Here is a 20,387-nt window from a genome sequence, read left to right on the forward strand (position 1 = left end):
TTTGGGGCAGCTAGGCGGCATAGTGGATAGAGTACCAGCCCTGGAGTCAGGAGCACCTGAGTTCAAATCTGGCCTCAAATGCTTAACACTTACTAGCTGTGTGACCCTGGGCAAGTCACTTAACCCCAATTGCCTCACCAAAAAAAACAAAAAACCAAAAAAAAAACCAACAACATTTCATTGTTGGTTTTTCCGTTGTTGGCACTCAGATCCTTCTGCATTTCTTAAATGACTTTTTTCTTTTCTTGGCTCAGTTGGTCCAGTTCTCAAAATATCTTGGAGAGGGTAATTTTTCAGATTCATCACATCTTAGAATCATCATTATTATATATAGTTGAAGAGCCTTTGTTATATGGCATTCTGTCTTTGGGGCCAGTGCTTTTGTGTTTTTCTTTTTTCCATACCCATTACTTTATAAGTAACCATCCCATTTTGAATGCTGAAAAGTCATGTTCCTCAGTGAGAGGTCCTGAAAAGTTAATTGAACAGAAATTTTTCTTGTAAATCATTACCTTCCATTTAAAGACTTAGATTGGATCATTGTTTGATTTTCTGTCATTTCACGTGAGTTTTCATCAGGAGCTGACTTAACAGCACTTGAAATTGACACACTAACTTGACGTTTCAGCATTTTCATAACCTTTCTCTTGTAACCTTTACATGCAAAAAAGTATATAAAAGGGTCCATGCAACAGTTGAAGTTCATTAGGCATACAGTAAAATGGAGGGAAATCTGGAAAATGTGTTGTTCCTTACAGACTGGTTCTTTTTGTAGCTTCTTAATCATATGTTGGATAATTGCAATATGATAAGGTGTGAAACAGACAATAAAAACAATAATTATGAGAATAATTATGTTGAGAGCCTTTTTGTTTACCCCTGATTTTTCAGTTAGTGGATTTTGTTTGGCAGTTTGGAAGAGTTTACAACATATTTGAGAATAGCAAATCAGTATGATTACAAGTGGAATAGCATAACCAATTAAACAGGCACCAAGGAGAATCCAGGGAAGATTTTGTATTTCTTCAAAGTTTGGATATTCCATGCAGGTTATCCTTCCATTTTCTTCCTTTGACATAGAATTTATGAGTAGTGGAAGTGTCTGACCAAATACAAGAATCCAAACAAAAATGCACACACATTTGGCATATTTGATTCTTTTCATCTTGTTGTATCGGAGAGGATGGACCACAGCAAAGAATCTGTCAATACTCAAACAAGTCATGAAGTTCACACCTGCATATGTATTAATGTAAAATATAAGAGCGGTTATCCTGCAGGAGATTTCACCCATTCTCCAGTCAAATCCCATTGCATAGTAGGTTATCCGAGTTGGCAAAGCAGTAGTAAAAAGTATATCAGAAATGACGAGATTTATTGAATAGAGAGTGGTGGAGTTGATTTTTTTTCTGTTTTGAATAATGACAATCAAGGCTAATAGGTTGCCAAGGAGTCCAATGATGAAGACAACACTATAATGAAGGGGCATTAAGACCTTTGCTGTATTTTGGTGTTCATAAAGGTCACAGTATGAATTATTTGTTGGAGCACTTGTAAAAGATGTTGTTAAGTAGGTTTCCATTTTTTTCTGGAATTCAGGTTCTCTAGGGGAAAAAAAGTAAAAGCAAATAATTAGTTAAAAGCATCATAAATCATCAGTTGCTAAGAGGAAGAAGTCTGTAGTTATGCCTGACAACTATTCCCTTTGACATGAAATTCAGCAATTGTACAAATGAAACCTAAGAGTCTGAAATTAAAAATTCATGTTGCCACAATCATAGCTCAGTAAAAAGGTGGGGAAATCCTGGGCAAGAGAAACACATAGATGAGACCAAGTCTCTTGCCAGAAATCCCCCTCCTTCCCTCTGAATCACTATATGATTAAAATAAAGTATGTGAAGCCCCCTACACCTGAGGCAAGCATAAAACTATGTCTTTAAGCCTAATTCAGTTGGGCATTTTTAATACATGGTGCCTATCACTGCCAGGAAATGAAATTAGTCATACATTTAGAAGACTGTGAGGGTTACCACAATGATCTGATTTGTGTCAGAAAAGTGTGAAAAGCAGGCTCAAAGTTTCATGATAAACTAAAGATGGTGTTTTTAAGTTCTAAAGGAAAAGGGAAAAACACTAAGAAACACGAGAGAAGCATGTATTTGAGGAAATGGCAGAGTAGTGTATTCCCTGCAGTAATTTCCTTTAAAAATTTTTTTTTTAATTTATTTTTAAAATTTTTATTCCTGCAGTAATTTCTTAAAGGAATCCTGATACCTATCAGATATCCATTGTATCCAGATTCTTTTGTACACTTATCTGTTTTCTCAAGGGGACTGAGGAATTAGCAGGAAATCTCTGTGTTTCCAACAGTGATACTACTTACTTTACATCTAGCAGCTCATAAATACCACCACCAAGATTCATCCTCCCTATGCACGTTTACACCCAAAGCACCTTTATGGTTCAGCACACCCATACTTTTCCTTTTACTTGGGCTATACTCTAAACAAATTGCACTCTTTTCTCTCTTTACATAGCTTGGGTTCTTCTACCACCATGCCTTTGTTAATGTTTACTCCATTTGTTTTTATGCCCCCCATTACATCCCCCAGTTTGGATCTGTTAAGAGACCTGTCCATGCTTGAAACTACTTTACATGCTGTCTCTTCCATTAAGCATCTCCATATTCTTCTCTAATCATTAATGATTCTCCTCATCCTCAAACTTGTATATTGCTTGATCTGTAACCTCTTTTATGGAATGTCCTAAACTTGTATCATTTTATAGTATAGTTATTTGTCTACAACGTATCTCTCAACTAGATTGTGAGCTCTTTAAAACCGAGGACTGCTCCATGTCTTATTTAATCTTCATATTTTCCCCAGTGCTTAAAACAGTGCTTAGTAGTAGGTGTTTAATGAATGTTTGTTGCAGTTATATCTTGTACAATAAAAGCAAGGTGATGAGAAAATCACAAGAAGTATATTTTGGGGGAAAGGCTACATGCAAGATAGATTAAGGAAATGAAAATAGGAAATTGGTGAGGTGGCATGAGGATTCCAGACAAAGGGTGTAGTTTAGGAAAAGGCATTGTAAAAATTTGAACTTCCTTTTCTTATAATCTCATTTCTGAGTAAAATGCTGCTTTTCAAAAACTGTAGCCATGGCACCCTTTGTAATATTCGTGCTATCATTTATAAAATATTTCAAAACTCAGTCTTCTGGGAAATGTCATTTTAAAAGGGCATTATAGGGGCAGCTAGGTGGCGCAGTAGATAAAGCACCGGCCCTGGAGTCAGGAGTACCTGAGTTCAAATCCGGCCTCAGACACTTAACACTTACTAGCTGTGTGACCCTGGGAAAGTCACTTAACCCCAATTGCCTTACCGGAAAAAAAAAAAGGGGGCATTATAAAGTTCTTAGTTTGACAGCGCTCTCTCTATATATAAAATCATTATTATGGTGACTGAGAAAATCAAAGTTATAGAAATCAGAGCTAAACATTTGTTTGTCCCAGGTAGTCATTTGTTATTGTAAATATAGCTTTGACTTTTTAGTTTGACCCAGACATGTTGTCCACTAGAAAAATAGTACACCTTTCCACATTTCTCAGTTTTAAAAAGTCAAAGGAAAGTGGATACTTTTATGGTTCAATTCTCCCTGCAGAATCCTGCCATCTAACATACTGTTGAAAGAGAACAGGTCGGGGGCAGCTAGGTGGCGCAGTGGATAAAGCACTGGCCCTCGATTCAGAAGGACCTGAGTTCAAATTTGCCCTCAGACTCTGGACAAGTCACTTAATGCTCATTGCTCTGCAAAACAAAACAAAAAAACAAACCCAAGAAACAAAAACACAAAACAAAACCAAAAACCAAAACAAAAGAGAACAGGTCAGTTCACCTAACTTCAGTTTTTCTCAAAGCAGTTTGCTTGAAGTTTGATAGGAATTGACCTAGACCCTTATCTAGGTTCTAAGACATTCATGTTTATATTCTATTTTATGGGTCTAAATTTGTTCTCTATCTAATTAAGTCTCAGGTGCTCTTAATTGTATAACTATTAGACAGTTCATGTATTTATACCACGTTGAATCTGAAAGCATGGTAACATCATTTTAAATAGATTGGGGGTGGGGAAGTCGGGGGGCGGGGGGGGGGGGACCTAGCAGATTTTCTCAAGACTCTTCTTTCCTGAGAATATGCAAATGTTCCTGTGGGCATGGTACTTTCTAGCTAAAGAGAAAAAATAGCCCCCATGACCTGTGTATTTTTCTTGTGTTTGTGGAGTGAGTTCTCTGACAGATGTGTATTAAGAGTGATAGGGGAAATTGCAGATTTCCTCTGTACCTCAGAACAGCTTTCTCCACTGGAGTAGAACCCCATCTAAACAACAAACAAGGTCTATAGAAACTATCCATAACTAGTCTCCTTGAACAAATAGGTGGCAAATGTCATTTCTGTTTGCTTTACCAAAGCTTGTTTCTTTTAAATCACTTATTTCAGTATACTGGTCTGAGAACAACAAAAGTCTCCCAGAGCTAAGCATCTGTAGAATTATTTGTAAGTAAATGTTCTGTGGTTGAGGAGCTGTGTGTGTGTCTTTATCTATGTGTGCCTGGTAGGCAATGGTTAATAGAGTTGCTCATATCTCTTCTGATTTTATCATCTCATTTTTGCATAACCAGACGTGTTGAACTGACACACTCTTTCTAGCCACACAAAAAGAAAAGAAAACGGCAAAAACTTAGTTTACTAGAATTTAAGAGAAACTATTTAAGGATTAATTTAATTTATGTCTTAGAAATAGGTTTTTTGGGGGGACAACTTCTGATCATGTGTAATTTTGGATATGTATTACTAGATTATTTTGCTTTTTTTACTTCAGGAGTTAGAATATTTGATTACTTTCATTTCAGTACATGCACTTAAAAAATACTGAAAACATTTAGACATGAACTCTGGCCTGCACCGACAGGAACATTAGTTTTCTAAAAAGGCTAATGCACTTTTCTAAAGTACCTGGAGTCAGGGCCAGCCTTTAGGTAAATTGTGAAGTCAGTGGTTTGTGTGAATTCTGTGCACTTTGTTGCCTTTAGTGGCCCACCCTTTATCTTCCTTTATGTTCTTAATAGGGGCAGCTAGATGGTGAAGTGGATAGAGTGCCAGCCTAGAGCCAGGAAGACTCATCTTCCTGAGTTCAGATCTGCCTATTCGACCCTGAGCAAGTCATTTAACCCTGTTTGCTTCAGTTTCCTCATCTGGAAAATAAGCTGGAGAAGGAAATGGCAAACCACTCTAGTATCTCTGTTGAGAAAATCCCAGATGGGGTCACAAAGAGTCAGACATGACTGAAAAAATGACTAAACAACAACAAAAATGTTCTTAATGCCCTCATATTCTTTCTCTCTTTCCGCCCCTGAAACCTAAGGACTTCTGAGCTTATTCATTTATGTCATGGCTCAAATGACTAACAGCTATAAATGTTACTTGTTCAGATATATTTGTACTTCAGCAGGAATCATAACTTAAATTAAAGGAATTAATCTTGAACTGAAAAATCTAGCTGATGGGGGGTGATTTTCTTTCCTCCCCAGGTGGTTATAAAATGATATCCCATAGGCCTTCTATACTCCCTTTGAGACTGGCCCTGTCCCATTTATAGCTTACACATTAGGAAAAGTTAGCTTTCTAAGGATCTGACATACCGTGTGATATAAGGAAGATATATTTGAAAAGAGAGAAGCACAAAATCAGATATATAAGCACAGGTTATATTTATGTCACCAAATAATCATTACTTTTTAAAATAGTCTTGATTCGTTGACTTGTCCTTTGGGGGCAATGAAGGGAAAAGGAAAATAATTCTGTCTGAGGAAAGCTCAGCAGGAAGGGATGAGAAACTTGGAAAATTAAGTTGAATGGAAGGCATTGGAAACTTATTTTATTGTGGAGCTGATGGGAAGTACAGAAAGTGACAGGAGATCAGATTGCAATAATAGGTCTCTATTCCTTCTGTTCCCTTGAGCACAATACACCTGTTAAGCAAAAGGAATCTGTCCTCAGCCCCTCCTGTAATTACCTGGTTTTCTAAGGTCTAGTATTTGTCAAGTGTTTTCATAGGCTATCTTCTCTTGCATTGGAGGCTGTTGAGTGACATCCAATAGCTCACCACAGTCCAACAGAAGAAGAGAATTCAACAACACCAAGTTTCCTTATGAGTTGTTTAGTCGAATGAGCCACGGTATTTTGCATCTCCCTGTAAGAAGCATTAACACTTTTTGTAAAGACTTTTCAACATTCTGGTCTTTCTTATTTTGACTTAAAACAACTTGTCAACATCCCTTTGAAATGTGGTACCCAGAAAGGAACTCAGCATGACAGATATGACCTGATCAGCACAGAGTCAATATTACTCTGTAGCTTCTCTTGCTCTCTTTCTTCTCTTCTTTACTGATTCTTTTGTAATTTCTTTATTATAAAGCTGAGAGTATAGTATGAAAATTGCTGATCAACCTTAACACAAAAAAAGGCAAATAAATGAAGGCCTGCTATAGTATGCTATTAAAGTATATGTAATAATATAGCAGGGGGGCAGCTAGGTGGTGCAGTGGATAAAGCACCAGCCCTGGATTCAGGAGGACCTGAGTTCAAATCCAGCCTCAGACACTTGACGCTTACTAGGTGTGTGACCCTGGGCAAGTCACGTAACCCTCATTGCCCTGCCCCCCCCCCCGAAAAAGAACATGTAATAATATGGCTGAATGCCAATATGATGCTTGCCTTGGGCCCCCCAAGAAAGTGCTTTAGACCAGGAATCTGAAGACTTGGGTTCAAGGTGCTAGCTCTGTCCAGTACCTAGTCATTGGCTGACCACAGTTAAGTTACTTAACCCCTCCAGGTCTTCCTTTCCTCACCCATAAAATGAATTTAAGTTACCTCCCTCCTAGAGTTGTTGTAAAGAAACCACTCTACAAATTTAAAGACTTATTCATAATTCTGTTTTAATAAAAGCATTTATATAGCACTTTAAAGTTTGCAAAGCACTGTGTATTTATTTCATTTGATCCTTACAACAACTCTATGAGCTAAGTGCTATTATTATCCCCATTTTACAGGTAAGGAAACTGAAACACACCAAGGTTAAGAGACTTGTCCAGGGTCACAAAGCTACTAAGTGTCTGAAGCTGGATTTAAACCCTGTTCTTCTTGACTTAAAGAACAGCTATCTACTGACTGCACCATTTAGCTGTCTCAAGGATCTGTGATTTCATCCGGATTGGGTACTCTCTCCACTAGTGCAGATTATAGCCATTCTGCTCTTTACCTTCTTGTTGTTTGACCTTTGTTCCCAAAGAGGACATGACATAGGGAGGTGGTGTCATGACTTGCACTGAATTAGATTTAAGTGAGGGAGGGCTGTGCAAGGTCACCAACCTCACTCTCTCCTCCAGAGCCATCTGGGTCCAGTGGCAAGATATAGATCAGGACAACTGAAGAGGGCCTCGGATGTTTAAGGCAGTTGTGGTTAAGTGGCTTGCTCAGGGTCACACAGTTAGTGTCTGAGGTGAGATTTAAACTCAGGTCCTCCCAACTTCAGGGCCAGTAGTCTATCCATTGTACCACCTAGCTGCCCCCTATGTTTTACCATAGATGTTATGAATCACAGGATCTTAGCATTAGTGGGCATTTACTCCATGCTGTCCTCAAAAAGGTAATCCCCACTATGCCATACCTGACAAGTGGTTGTCTGTCCTTTCTTTGAAGAATCCTTATGCGTGGGGGAAGCTCTACTCCCTGAAGTGGCCTGTTCCACTTTTGGACAGTTCTGACCTAGGAAATTTTTCCCAACATCAAGGCTAAATTTGTTTCTTTGGTACTTCCAACCTTTACTCCTGGTGCTGCCCTCTGGAACCAAACAGAACAAGTTTAATTGCTCCTTTATGGGACATACTAATTTTCTTCAGCTGATAGACATTGAGCATGTACTCAAGGCCTTTTACCATCCTACTTGTCTTCCTTTGGAACTGTGCAGCTTATCAATGTTCTTCCTAAGCTGCGTCGGTCAAACCTGAACACAAGATTCCACTTGTGGTCTGACCTATGCAGAATTTATCAGGATTATCACCTTGTTCTTGAAAACTATGCCTCTCAATACAAGCCAGGATTACAATGGCCATATCACACTGCATACTGAGCTTGAAATCCACGGAAGCTTGTTCAGAAGACGGTCTTCAGACAAACTGCTATGTGGCCATCCCGTTCCTATCTTGTACTTATGATGTCAGCTTATTACATTCAGCTTTTAATTATTTATGACCAAAACGATTGATTTGTCTGGTAGCCAACCATTATTATCAGAGTCATTGACTTATCTCATGAAAGAGATGCCCTACCATGGCACATGATGTGACTTGTAGTGTGACAGTGTCTAGTAAGTATAGTAAGACAGTGTCCAGTCTAGTATAGTAAGATTCTTTATTGGTTTTACTTGTGTTTATATAATCTTGTGATCTAAGTTCAGAGTGTTTCAATAAACATTAATTACACAGTAATCTTTTCTGTTTAAAACCCAACTATTGATTTATTTATAATCTCCCTCTAAGTAGACAGAGATAGATATTAAATATTTCTCTTTTCCTTATGTAGAAACTGAGGTTTGGAAAGATACTGTGATTTGCCCAAGAACTGTAAATTATATAGTCAGACAAGAATCTAGCTTGCTTGATTTTCAGGCTGAGATTTTCTGTTATCTAGTAGTGGCTATTTGATGCAGATACTTTCTTCTTCCTCTCCTGTATATTTTCTAAGAGGAAAATTCTTATACATATTTATTTCTTATGAGACATTATGAATACTTTACAGGGATATAATTGAAGATAATCACTTTCATTGCCATTAGTTATACTTCCACTCCCAAACTGTCTTTTGATTTGAGATCAAGAAGCAGTTTCACATTTTGATTTATAGTCACTACCTAGCCAGAAGACAAAGAACTAAATAACAAGTAGTGATGGAGGGCAGCTAGGTGGCACAGTGGATAAAGCACTGGCCCTGGATCCAGGAGGACCTGAATTCAAATGCGATCTCAGACACTTAACACTTACTAGTTGTGTGATCCTGGGCAAGTCACTTAACTCTCATTGCCCTAATAATAATAATAATAATAATAATAATAACAATAATAACCATAGATGATACAAAATACTTCGGAGGAGTATGCCTGCCAAGACAAATCCAGGAACTATGCAAACATAATTGTAAAACAAGTAGTGATGAAACCATTTTTGTAAGCAGATCTAATTTTTTTTTTTGTAACTCAATAGTAAAAATGTAATTTATTCAGTCTCTTATAGTCGGAAAAGTGTAGTTGAAGTTTGGTAGGAGAAAGAACCTAAGAACACAGGTTAGACTGGAAGATAGAACTCTCCTGGAGATATGTTGCTATGCTGGGTTGTCCCAGTGATCCAGAAATCTCTGATGCCCCTAGCTTTTTTGAGTATAAGTCCCTAATTAGATTTTGTCTTGTGCTCTCAGTACATTTATCTGAAATTTTTGAAGAAAGCAACTTATTTAAGATACGCAGTTCAACTTAGAAATTCTTACTGTCAGGGCCATTGAGATATTCTATGTGCAACAGTAAGAAGTGTTAAAAATGTTTAAGTTGAGAATCCATGAGTATTTATAGAGCATCTACTATATGTCTAGAAATGTGGTTTGACTTTCCTGAAGCATGACCTCTATCCATTGGTAAAAATATACATTCTTCCTATATAGGGATATTCTATAAAAATCTCTTTGCAAGTAGATTCTAAAAATTTTGATCATTTAATATTTCCTTTTTTCTCTCTTTGAGGTATTCCCTAATGGAACATAAAGCCACATGCACACATACCCACATATCTTTGCTTACCAGGAATTATTTACTTTGGGCTGATACTGATTAAAGATCTGGTTATAGGCTTTGGTCATTCATGTAGATTCTGTTGAGACTCAGGTTTATCCTTTTATTTCCTGTTAAACCTAATCCAGTTTTTTAGCACTTACTGCACTTATTTTGTGTTGACTTTTCTATGCTACATTTCTTATCTCCTCTACTAGATTATAAACTCCTTGAGGACAGGGACACTCTCTTATTCAACTCTGCAAACCTTTCAGTATCTATAAAGAGTCTTGCCATATAATGTTTTTAGAGTGACCAGAAGAGTGAGTGAATTTTTTTGGTTTCTTTTGGTTGGTTAGGCTATGTAATATACATAGAACAATTAATAGTCAGAGAATTAATTTGGTTAATAAAGATAAAATTATTTAGAAAGCTGAATCCAGAATATTTACTGCTTTAAATTCTTATATTCTCTTCAAAGAAGAAAAATTAGATTAAAAAGGGAGAGAGAAAATTATTTAATCTTATGTCCAAAAATATTTTTACTTCAATAACAAGAAAATTATAAGAGAAAATTAAGTTCAGTTTTTGTTTTAGAAGAATATATAGGGGCAGCTAGATGGAGCAGTGGATAGAACACCAGCCCTGGAGTCAGGAGTACCTGGGTTCAAATCCGGCCTCAGACACTTAACACTTACTAGCTGTGTGACCCTGGGCAAGTCACTTAACCCCAATTGCCCCGCAAAAAAAAAGAATATATAGGGGCAGCTAGGTGGCGCAGTGGATAGAGCACCAGCCCTGAAGTCAGGAGGACCCAAGTTCAAATCCAGCCTCAGACACTTAACACTTACTAGCTGTGTGACCCTAGGCAAGTCACTTAACCCCAATTGCCTCACCAAAGAAGAAGAAGAAGAAGAAATGACGTTTAATGTTATTGTACATATATAACCTATATCAGATTACTTGCTGTCTTGGGGAGGTGGGAAGGGAGGGAGAAAAATTTGAAACTAGAAATCTTATGAAAACAGATGTTGAAAATGATCTCTACATGTAACTGGAAAATAATAAAATACTTTTATAATAAAAATAAAGAAGAAGAATATATGCATTTTGAGAATGCTTAAGAGTTTTTTGTTTTTTGTTTTTAGTGAGGCAGTTGGGGTTAAGTGACTTGCCCAGGGTCACACAGCTAGTAAGTGTTAAGTGTCTGAGGCCAGATTTGAACTCAGGTACTCCTGAGTCCAGGGCTGGTGCTCTATCCACTGCACCACCTAGCTGCCTCTTGCTTAAGAGTTTTAAGGATTGATTTTAAAAGGAATGAAAAGAACCTAACTGGACCTCAGGAGTTCATGTTTTGGGAAAGAACTCTCTTAACTACATTCCTAACAGAAAAAAATCTTGGAAATATCACTGTCCTAAACTCATTACACAATTTGAGTATTGATTTTAAAAGACTTTCTTCCTCCAGTGAGGAAGTTCAAAGGTTAGTTCTCAATCCACAGTTTACATATAATTATGTTTTAAAACATCAATTTAATATCACATTTCTTTATTAATTGGCCTATTAAGCTATTATCAGTTTTTCAGTTCATATACCTACACAGATAAGCAAATGATATTAAAAAATAAAGCAAACACATTTTTGCTATGTTTCTCTGTCCTTTCTATACTTTGTTAACAAAAAAGGTTATTAGTAATATCTTTTGGTCCCTGCAGCAAGAGTGTAAATTAATAATATGATTACATTTTCATGCAAGTGCATATAATTAGCCAGTATATGAAATTCTTTTAGTTATTTAAGAAACTAAATATTTGAAAAACATTGACTTTATAAAATTCCTGCAAAATAGATAAAGCATAATAATTTTCTACTTACATGTGAGTAATTTTTTTAGGTTCTTTGTGAAGCAGTGATGCCTGGTAGAGTGACTGTAGGAAACTGAAGCTCATTGCTCTTGTCATATTTGTTTGAAGGAAGATCATGTACCGAGATCCTTTTATGGTGTTCCTTTTTTTTTTCATCATCCTGTTACTGAATATAGTGGTTATCTGTTGCCCTGGGGTGTACATATGAGTAATTTTAAATGGGAAGTGAAATGGCTCTTGTCCTGCTGATGTTTGAATATCTGGCAAAAGTCCCCTGGAATTTATGAATTGCTGATTTCTTTAGGTGGAACTTTGTAAAATTTTTAGTTTTGACCTTAAAAATTTTATTTGAAAGTGACTTACAAGTAACAACATGAAAATAAAGTATGGATTATTTTTATGTTTTTTATCCATATTATATATGAATGTATTTTTTTAAGATGGTAGATAGCCTACATAGGAACCTGCTACATGAGAACTCTGTTGAATCTCTTAATTGTTAAGAGCTTATGAAGTAAGTAGAAGGGAGATTGTTCCAACTATGTAGGAGTAGTTTAGGCAGAGTTTTTTTAGGTATGAAAGTAAAGATTGACAATTATGAAACCCCCAGAGGATACACTTTAGAAATAAAAGCAGACAGGGAGAGGGATGAGATTTTTTGTAGTAGGAGCATCTCTTAGATGACTTGAAGAGCATCCCATCAAGGTTTTCTGAAGCATGTGTCCAGCATCGCTTTTACCTGTGGAGAAATCTACTTTGTCTCCTGTTAAGTTAGGGACAATCTCAATCTCTCCCCTCCCCCTCACACACACACACACACACACACACACACACACACACACACACACGCATGCACGCAAGCACGCATGCACGCACTTTTTTATTTGTCTCTTCTGGATCAGGAAGTTTGTTTTGTATCTGACTATTTCCTCCCTAGAATTATCCTCCCTCTTAACACATTTCCCCAGTTATTAAGTTTGATGTAGTATGTATGTATGATAGCATTTTCATGCAAGTGCATTTAACTAGCCAGTGAATGAAATTCTTTCAGTTAAGTGAAGTGTGTGTGTGTGTGTGTGTGTGTGTGTGTGTGTGTGTGTGTGTGTGAGAGGGGGGGGGAGTGGGAGGGGGGAGAAGAGGGAGAAGAGAGGAGACAGACAGAGCAGGAAAGCATCCAGGAATGTTTAACTCTCCTTTGTCCATTGCAAATGAAAGATGCTCATGACTCCTATCATTCTTTAATGTTCTTATTTCTTACCTGTTATGAGAAATATCAAATTCTATCCCCTTCTTCCTTTTTTCTTTTTTCTCAAAATCTCAGAACTGAACCAACCCACTCCCACACCATTTGTTTTATTTTTATTTTACTTTAAATTTAACTCCCTCTTCTTTCAAGACAGCAAGATTCTGAAGAGACATTTGCTTCTTCTCCCTCATTACAATGTTATCTCTATGTCGTCATAGAGCCCCTTTCAGTTGCTCAGATAAATTTACTTTTCTAGGTTTCCTTGGACTCATGTATTTGTGTTTTCAGAGTCCCAACTCTGCTGTTCTTTTCATCAAGAATGATTGAAAGTCCTCTATTCCATTAAGGGTCCATTTCTTCCCCAAGAGTACTATACTCAGCTTTGTAGGGTAGTTTATCCTTGATTGTAATCCCATTTCATTTGCCTTTTCCAGTATTGTATTCCAGGGTCTCCAGATTTTTAGTAATAGCTATCAGGTCTTAGTGATCCTGACTTAGTTTCTTGGTTCTCGACTGCCTCTTTGGCTTGAAATGTCTTTTCTTTGATGTAGAAACTTCTGGATTTGGCTGTGACATTCCTAGGAGTTTTCCTCGTGAGGTTACTTGCAGTTCTCATAGGAAATCCAGTTTTTCTTTGAGCTTATCCTTGCTGTTGTTATAGGGACACTTGATTCTTTTGGGCAATCAGTCGATATGCAATAATTTTTTATACTGGGTGATGTTTTCCTTGTGTCACTTCTCCAGCCTTAATGCCAGCATTAGGTCTTTGTGCCAGGGCAAATCTCCACTCCCTGCTGTGCTTCTGAAAGGTATAGTGGTCCATACATGGTCTTGCTCGAGGGCCCCTGAGCTCTTGAGCTGACCTCCATCTTCTCGGGTTAGACTCACTAGATCTTTGAACATGGATTTTTTTTTTGAGGACCCTCTCTGGTATCACAGGACAGAATGTTAAGGAGCTCAGATCTGTGCCAGTTGAGACTGTAACACTCCCCACTGCCATTCCCCATCCTGGGCTCTCTGACCACATGGAGGCTTTCTCAGCAGAGCCCTCCGGTCACAAAGCTTTATTGGCTGCACATGTCCCATTTCTGGTCACATTGGCAAGGACCTTATGCTGGTGGCAGCTTTGCCAGAGGTACCCTCTTTCCTATTGTATTGGGTTTTGGGCTGACATTTTGTGAAGTTCTAGGTTGAAAAGAGTAACTTACTATATTTCCTCATTAGATTTCTTAGTCACAGTTCAGTCTGATGTAAATTTTAAGGTTTTAGTTGAGTGGGTATTTAGGAAAATTATTTGCTGCCCCTTTAGGCAGCAATCTTGGCAGGAAAACCACTGCCTTACATAGGGGAAGGGAGAGCCATGGGAGGTTTGATAAAGAATGAAAAGGTTTGGAAAAACCACTGTTATGAGTGGGGTAGTGAAACATTGGGAGGTATAAAAGGACTGCCTTGCTGCAGTGAGGTCCCAGTTGAGATTATGTAACATAAATTCATAGTGAACCCAGTCAGCATGGTGTAGTCATCCAGGGCTGGGGTTTAGCAGGGCAGGATCTTCAGTAGGATAGAGGGGCAAGGGACTAGAGAGAAGAGGATGGTATGGAACCAAAGGGAAGGAAATACAGCATAGCCGGTGCAGGGAAGGACTAAGGGGCCATCCCTTAGTTGGAGGACATAGTGAGGATTGAGGACAGGGCAGATAGTGAGGTGGAGTAGCAAGGATTTCAGAGATAAGGAACATGCATGTGGGACACTTTTGTAGGGTGGCAAGATTGGGTAGACTAGGTCATGGGAAATGAGTAAGGAGAGGAAACAAAGACCATGAGGAAGGAAGAGGTCTTAGAGCTCTAGAGTGAAGTTACCAGAATTTTGATTGAATGGTAAATACAGATTGAATCAACTCCAAAGGAGGAGAGGTTACTAAGTGATGGTAAATAGAAGAATAAGACCAAAGAGGATGATTGTTTATGTTATATAGACTATACATTATATACATTGTATATATGTAATATGTACATTATACAGAATATACAGTGACTAATCCTATAACATTTTGTAAAATTCTCTCTCTCTCTCTTCCTCTTCCTCCCCTCCCTCCCTCCCCCTCCTTCTTTCCCTTCCCCCTGTCTCTCCCCCTCTGGAAGAACACAGCTGTTCTCAAATTTTAAGTGGGTTTTTTGTTGTTGTTTTTGTTTAAACAAGTTCTCTGCAATTATTCATACATGGTATCTGGAATTTAGTCATTTAAAATTTTGTAATCATTAATAATAGGCTTATATTGAAGTTTATAACATGAATTTTGGTCTTGAAAAGTTTCTATCAGTATATTTATCTTTGCATTTGAAATACAACCTCAAAAATTAATTCCATTTAACTGTTCAGTGAATAAAATCACAATCTGGTGAGTAATTTGCCATTGTACGTAAGAAAAAACCAACTTAAAGTAAGTTCCTCAGAAGATGAATTCTGTGGTAGGAGATCTCAAGTGGAATCGGTTTACAAAAATAGAACTTAAATGTCATTGTACACAGTTAATATTTTGTGTACATTTAAAACCATACATTTTTAGCTTATCAAACATGTTCCTCTTTAAAAACAAAAATAAAAACTTTAGCCAAGCTACACTCTACACATGTTAAGTTAAAAGAAAGCTTAATTGTATTTATTAAGAATTGTCATTAACTTTTTTAGTAGTGTACTTGATGGCTTAATAAAGAGATTTGTGTGGTTGTGTTTTTTAATTGGGGAAAAAGTCTTTTTTTTAATCTAACAATTATTTAAATGAGATCTTTTTCTTGTAGGGCTCATTTTTACAGATGTTTTTATTATTAGCTACAAGCCTGGATTGTTAGGCCATAACCACCTCATACATCACCTACAAGAGTCACCTAACTAACCCTCTTTCTTTTAGAATGAGTCAATCAGTAAAAATTTAAGTGCCTACTATGTGCCGGTCACTGTGCTAAGCACTGGGGATGCATATGTGGTGTGGGGAGGTGGGGATACTGAAATTCATGGCTTCTCTTCCAGTCGGAGGGGCAGAGGAGAGTGATGAGGTGGAATGCCAAGGATGTAGAGTGAGGAGATTTTTTCAATAATGACCTTCCTGGGGCTTGGTGGGAAAAGTCAGAGAGGTCTCAAAGTAGTATAGCCAGGTGAGAAATGAGAAGATGTTTGGGGTCTACATTATCCAGAACTTCCTGAACAATATTGAGAGTATTTCTTAAGCATCATTTTGATCATTTCTTTCTCTTCTTGGAAACCTAAAGTGACTCTAGTTATCTTTTATGTAAAATGAAAATTTGCAGGCATTGATTGCCTCCTTTCACCCTGTTTCTCTATTCTTCCAGTCTTTTCTTCCATGGAGTCCCCTTTCTCAAACCACCCAAACCTGTTTCCCAAACCCTATAAGGAACTCACTTCTTATTCCTAATTCTTAAGGTATTTCTCCTGAATTGAATTAAATTCAATAAATATATATTATATTAAGCGCCTGCTGTGTACAAGATGCTATACCAGCCGCTAGAGATATTAAGGTAAAAAATAAGACAGCCTCTGTCCCTAAACTCACCCTACCTGTCCTTCAGGCCTAGCCACCACTTACCTCCTTTTAAAAAGTGTCTGACTCATCTTCTCCATGAAGACTTTCTAACTAAATAACCTAATTAAGTAGGCTCTTAGTCCCTCCCAGGATTTCACTAACCACTAAGAAATTGTATTTTTGTCTCTGTGAAGCTTCAGTTGGTTGTTTATTTTGTATGGTCTTCGATATATTCAGTTGTATTTGTTAGGCCCTCTCATTTTTAACTCTTCAAAGGCAGAGACTATGTAATCTGCTTTTGTGATTTTTCTCAGGGAGGACTCACTCCATGTGGATAAGGAAATTATGTCTCTTAATGCTTCTCTTCACTCAAAATAAATACAGTTGTAACAGAATACTATGTAGTAGGATAAAGTTGTTAGACAGCATCAGGTTAGTCGGCTATATGTGGCATCACAATTATACGGTCCATAAAACATTTTAAATCACCTTTGTCAGAGGAAATAGTTTTGTACTGTCAGTTGAAGTAGATTTCTTGACAATTATCTTAGAAATGCCCTTCTGAACTCAAATTAGTTTGTATCATTGCAGGTTTTTCCCCAGTCATTTTAGGTACATTTCTTTGAGGTGCCTACTCATTTCTTAAGCAATGAGTTGTGCACCTGGTCCCTTGAGTTGGGTAACCTAGTTCTTTTATTCAAATAGGATGTTAGGGATGTTTTTCGCTGTCTCTCTATATTTTAACCTATTCAGGTCGCAGCCTAGGAATACACAGTTTTTACAAACTGTTTCTTTAATATATACGTCAGTGCATAAAATTCATAAGGTGAGGGTGGGTATAATGGGGAGGCAGTCTTTTACTTTGTCTTGGTGCAAAAGCATTTTATTTGAATTTAGGGGAGGAATTGTGTGGCAAGTAGAAAATACATCAAAAGAGCAGTGGTAAGTTCATCGTGCCTCAGTCATATTACTTTACCATACTTAAAGCAGGTCATAGGGTTGTCCCACTTAGAAGCACTGATCTTTTTGAGATTAAATCATTATGGATGTTAATTACCGCAAAGGAAAGTTTGAAAGACTTGTTTTCTCTTTTCTTAATGAAAGTAATTATCAGTACACTCAGTAACTGTTCATTACCTTTTGCTAAAATTGCTATTTTTGAAGCTGTTCATTACTTTCTAATGGAAATATAGTTTCTTGCGGGCTTGTCCATGCATGTAAACTTAGCTATACATAAAAGATTACTTTTAAAATAGAAAAATACAATTTTAAGTATGGAAAATTAGCCTTTTTAAATGAATTATATATAAATTTATATGTATTTATAATGCCTTTTAGAAATTGAGTTAATAATTTGGCAGGTAGTAATGTCAGGTTTTTTTTTTGTTGTTTTTTTTTTAATGTAGTAATCCCATTTTTGTTTGTTTTCATAGTCTCGGGCCTGTATTTGCTCTGTTTGTACCATTTTACTGCTCCATTCCAAGAGTTCAAGTGACACAAATTCTGGGCCAGTTTTCCATCACAAACAAGACATTGATTTATATATTGGGGCTACAGGTACAGTATGTATTTTATGTTCATTTTATTTTAACTAGACTTTATTTCATATTTATCTTTCTTCACTTTAATCTCTGGAAACTAAAACCTTTCCCATAACTTTGAGCTCATTAGCCAAGTTAGCAATTCAGGGAAAAGGTTACTGAAAAGGCACCTCAAAGCTTAACAAGTACTAGAAGCCTTTCATAGTCAATAGCAATCTGATAGCAGTTTTCACTGTAACTGGATTATACATTGATACTTATGGAAAATATTTTTATTTTGTAGTGCACTAACATGTTGAATACTATCAAATAAGATATCCAAAAGAAAGCTTTCTTTGAGGAACCCGGGTGTTCTTTACCAGCTTGAACTTTCAGGTTTCTCAGAAAACTTTGCAAGCTACATGACTTCTGTATTCACCAACATGTTATGTTCATTCACTTTTCTTCTGTATTATTTTTAAATTTAATTGATATCTTATGAAATACTTCAGAATGCTCATCTAAATTCTTCACTTCATTCACAAACAAGTGCTCAGTAGGTACAAGTCACTGAAGGAAATGCAGGGAATTAATCATTGTCCCCCTCGTGTGACTTTAATTACCCAAATAATGAAGAGTATCTTCCTTAAACACTGTCTTCTTCATCAATCAGTTAGGAAAAATATATTGGTTATGATTTCTTATCTCCCTTCAAGGTGTTTATGTGGTAGTTCATTCAAAAGGTTGTACTGCCATCCTGCCTTTTGACATAAAATAACTTAATTTCAGAATGGTTCTAGTTTTCCATTCTTATCACTTGTCTCTTTTCTTGGCCCTCTTCAGTCATCTAAAGTTTAATTTTTTCTGTGCTGCTTTTTTATACTATATACATATATATCTATATCTTTGATTTTTGAACTTAAGGTTGCTGTTTATAATTTTCTTTCCCCTGGTACTCCAGACTTATGAGTAATGTTGCTTAAAAAGACCCTTCTTCCTATTGAAGCCTCTTCTACAATCACTGTTAGGCTTTATCTGTTGTCTGCACTGCACAGGCCTTCTCTTGCAATCTTTACAATTTACTTACTCTGCAACTCTTCACTGCCATGAATTAACTCCTTCTTAGCCTTCCTAACATTCTTGTATAGCTGATAAAAGCTCTGCTTTCCATGTTAAATCATACTAAATTTTTAGAAATCTAATGGGAAATAAATGCATTAACTAATTTATTCAGTAGTATTTTTGTGTTTTGTGTTTTATTAAATGGATATAGATAATGTATATGTATTTATATACATATATATACCCATGCACATATTATGTTGTATATGTACATGTGTATATATGTGTGTATATATACATATACATACACACATTCATTCATATACATGCATGCATACAACACATTACTGCCTTAATTTTCTGGATTTCAAAGGTTTTCTTATAAAGCTTCTATGTCTTATTCATTCTGGAAAAAAAACCAAATTGGTTAAAGAGTTATTTTAGTGGTATTCCTAAGAAGCAGTGTATTTCAATATTTTAATACTAAGCATTATAGAAGGCAATGTAACAATGTAAAGGTTGCTGTACATGAAGTCGTGAAGATCTGGGTTCAGATTTTGCCTTTGACACTTACTAGCTATGTGACCTGTACCAAGGTACTTACCTTCAATATGCCTGCCTAACAGAGACCTTTGTAAAGGGAGTATACATGGAGTTCCCTAAGTTGAGAAAGATCACAGATCCTCCACTTATTTCCATAAGTATTACACAGCACCCGTTACAGTTCATTCTCCCTTCATATCCGCTGTGATTTCATAAAATGCATTGTTGATCAGTCAGTTAATAAATATGTATATATATGTATATTTATTAAATACCTGTTAAATATAGGATGTTATGTTGAGTTTAATATGGGGAAAAAGGGAGTGTAAGGCATGAACCTTACTTTCAAGGAGTTCACAGTTTAGTTGGGGAGATAAGATAATCATAGGATCATCCATTTAGAGCTCAAAGAAACCTCAGAGGTCATAGTTCAGCTCCCTCATATAAAAGATGAGGAAACTGAGGCCCAGAAAGATACTTACCTGAGGTCACATCTGTAATAGGGGATGGGCATAGCATTCAAACCCAAACTCTAACTAAATATAGCACTTCTCCCACCTGACTACATTCCATCTTTTCATATACTCTATTCTACAAAAAACCATAGTTCAAACACAAGGCAATTTGATAAATGCCAAAAGAGCAACAAGAAGAGCTATAGGAATTCAGAGGAAGGAGAAATACGCTGATGAAGCAAAATGAAATAGACTGTATTTAGTCATGTGGTCTTCAT

General features: G+C 36.7%; 2 protein-coding genes across 3 annotated transcripts in view; one reads left to right on the forward strand and one right to left on the reverse strand.

Moving 5' to 3' along the window:
* Positions 1 to 20,387, forward strand: part of UBAC2 (UBA domain containing 2) — a 271,053-nt gene that overhangs the window by 116,552 nt on the left and 134,114 nt on the right. The window contains exon 5 of the mRNA XM_043995830.1: positions 17,963 to 18,086. Coding sequence (XP_043851765.1) covers positions 17,963 to 18,086 — 124 coding nt within the window. The remainder of the gene's footprint in view (positions 1 to 17,962; positions 18,087 to 20,387) is intronic.
* GPR183 (G protein-coupled receptor 183) lies at positions 189 to 11,825 on the reverse strand. 2 transcript variants are annotated; one of them, XM_043995828.1, is made up of 4 exons: positions 11,756 to 11,825; positions 7,732 to 7,904; positions 6,079 to 6,255; positions 189 to 1,604 (listed from the first exon to the last, which is right to left on the reverse strand). In XM_043995828.1, the coding sequence occupies exon 4, from the start codon at positions 1,580 to 1,582 to the stop codon at positions 509 to 511; it is 1,074 nt and encodes a 357-aa protein (XP_043851763.1). In that variant the 5' UTR covers positions 1,583 to 1,604; positions 6,079 to 6,255; positions 7,732 to 7,904; positions 11,756 to 11,825; the 3' UTR covers positions 189 to 508. The 2 variants fall into 2 exon arrangements, with proteins under 2 accessions (XP_043851763.1, XP_043851764.1); XM_043995829.1 differs by lacking the exon at positions 7,732 to 7,904 and having other exon boundaries at positions 11,756 to 11,809.

Source organism: Dromiciops gliroides, chromosome 3 (genome assembly GCF_019393635.1).
Source record: "Dromiciops gliroides isolate mDroGli1 chromosome 3, mDroGli1.pri, whole genome shotgun sequence".
Taxonomy (NCBI): Eukaryota; Metazoa; Chordata; class Mammalia; order Microbiotheria; family Microbiotheriidae; genus Dromiciops; species Dromiciops gliroides.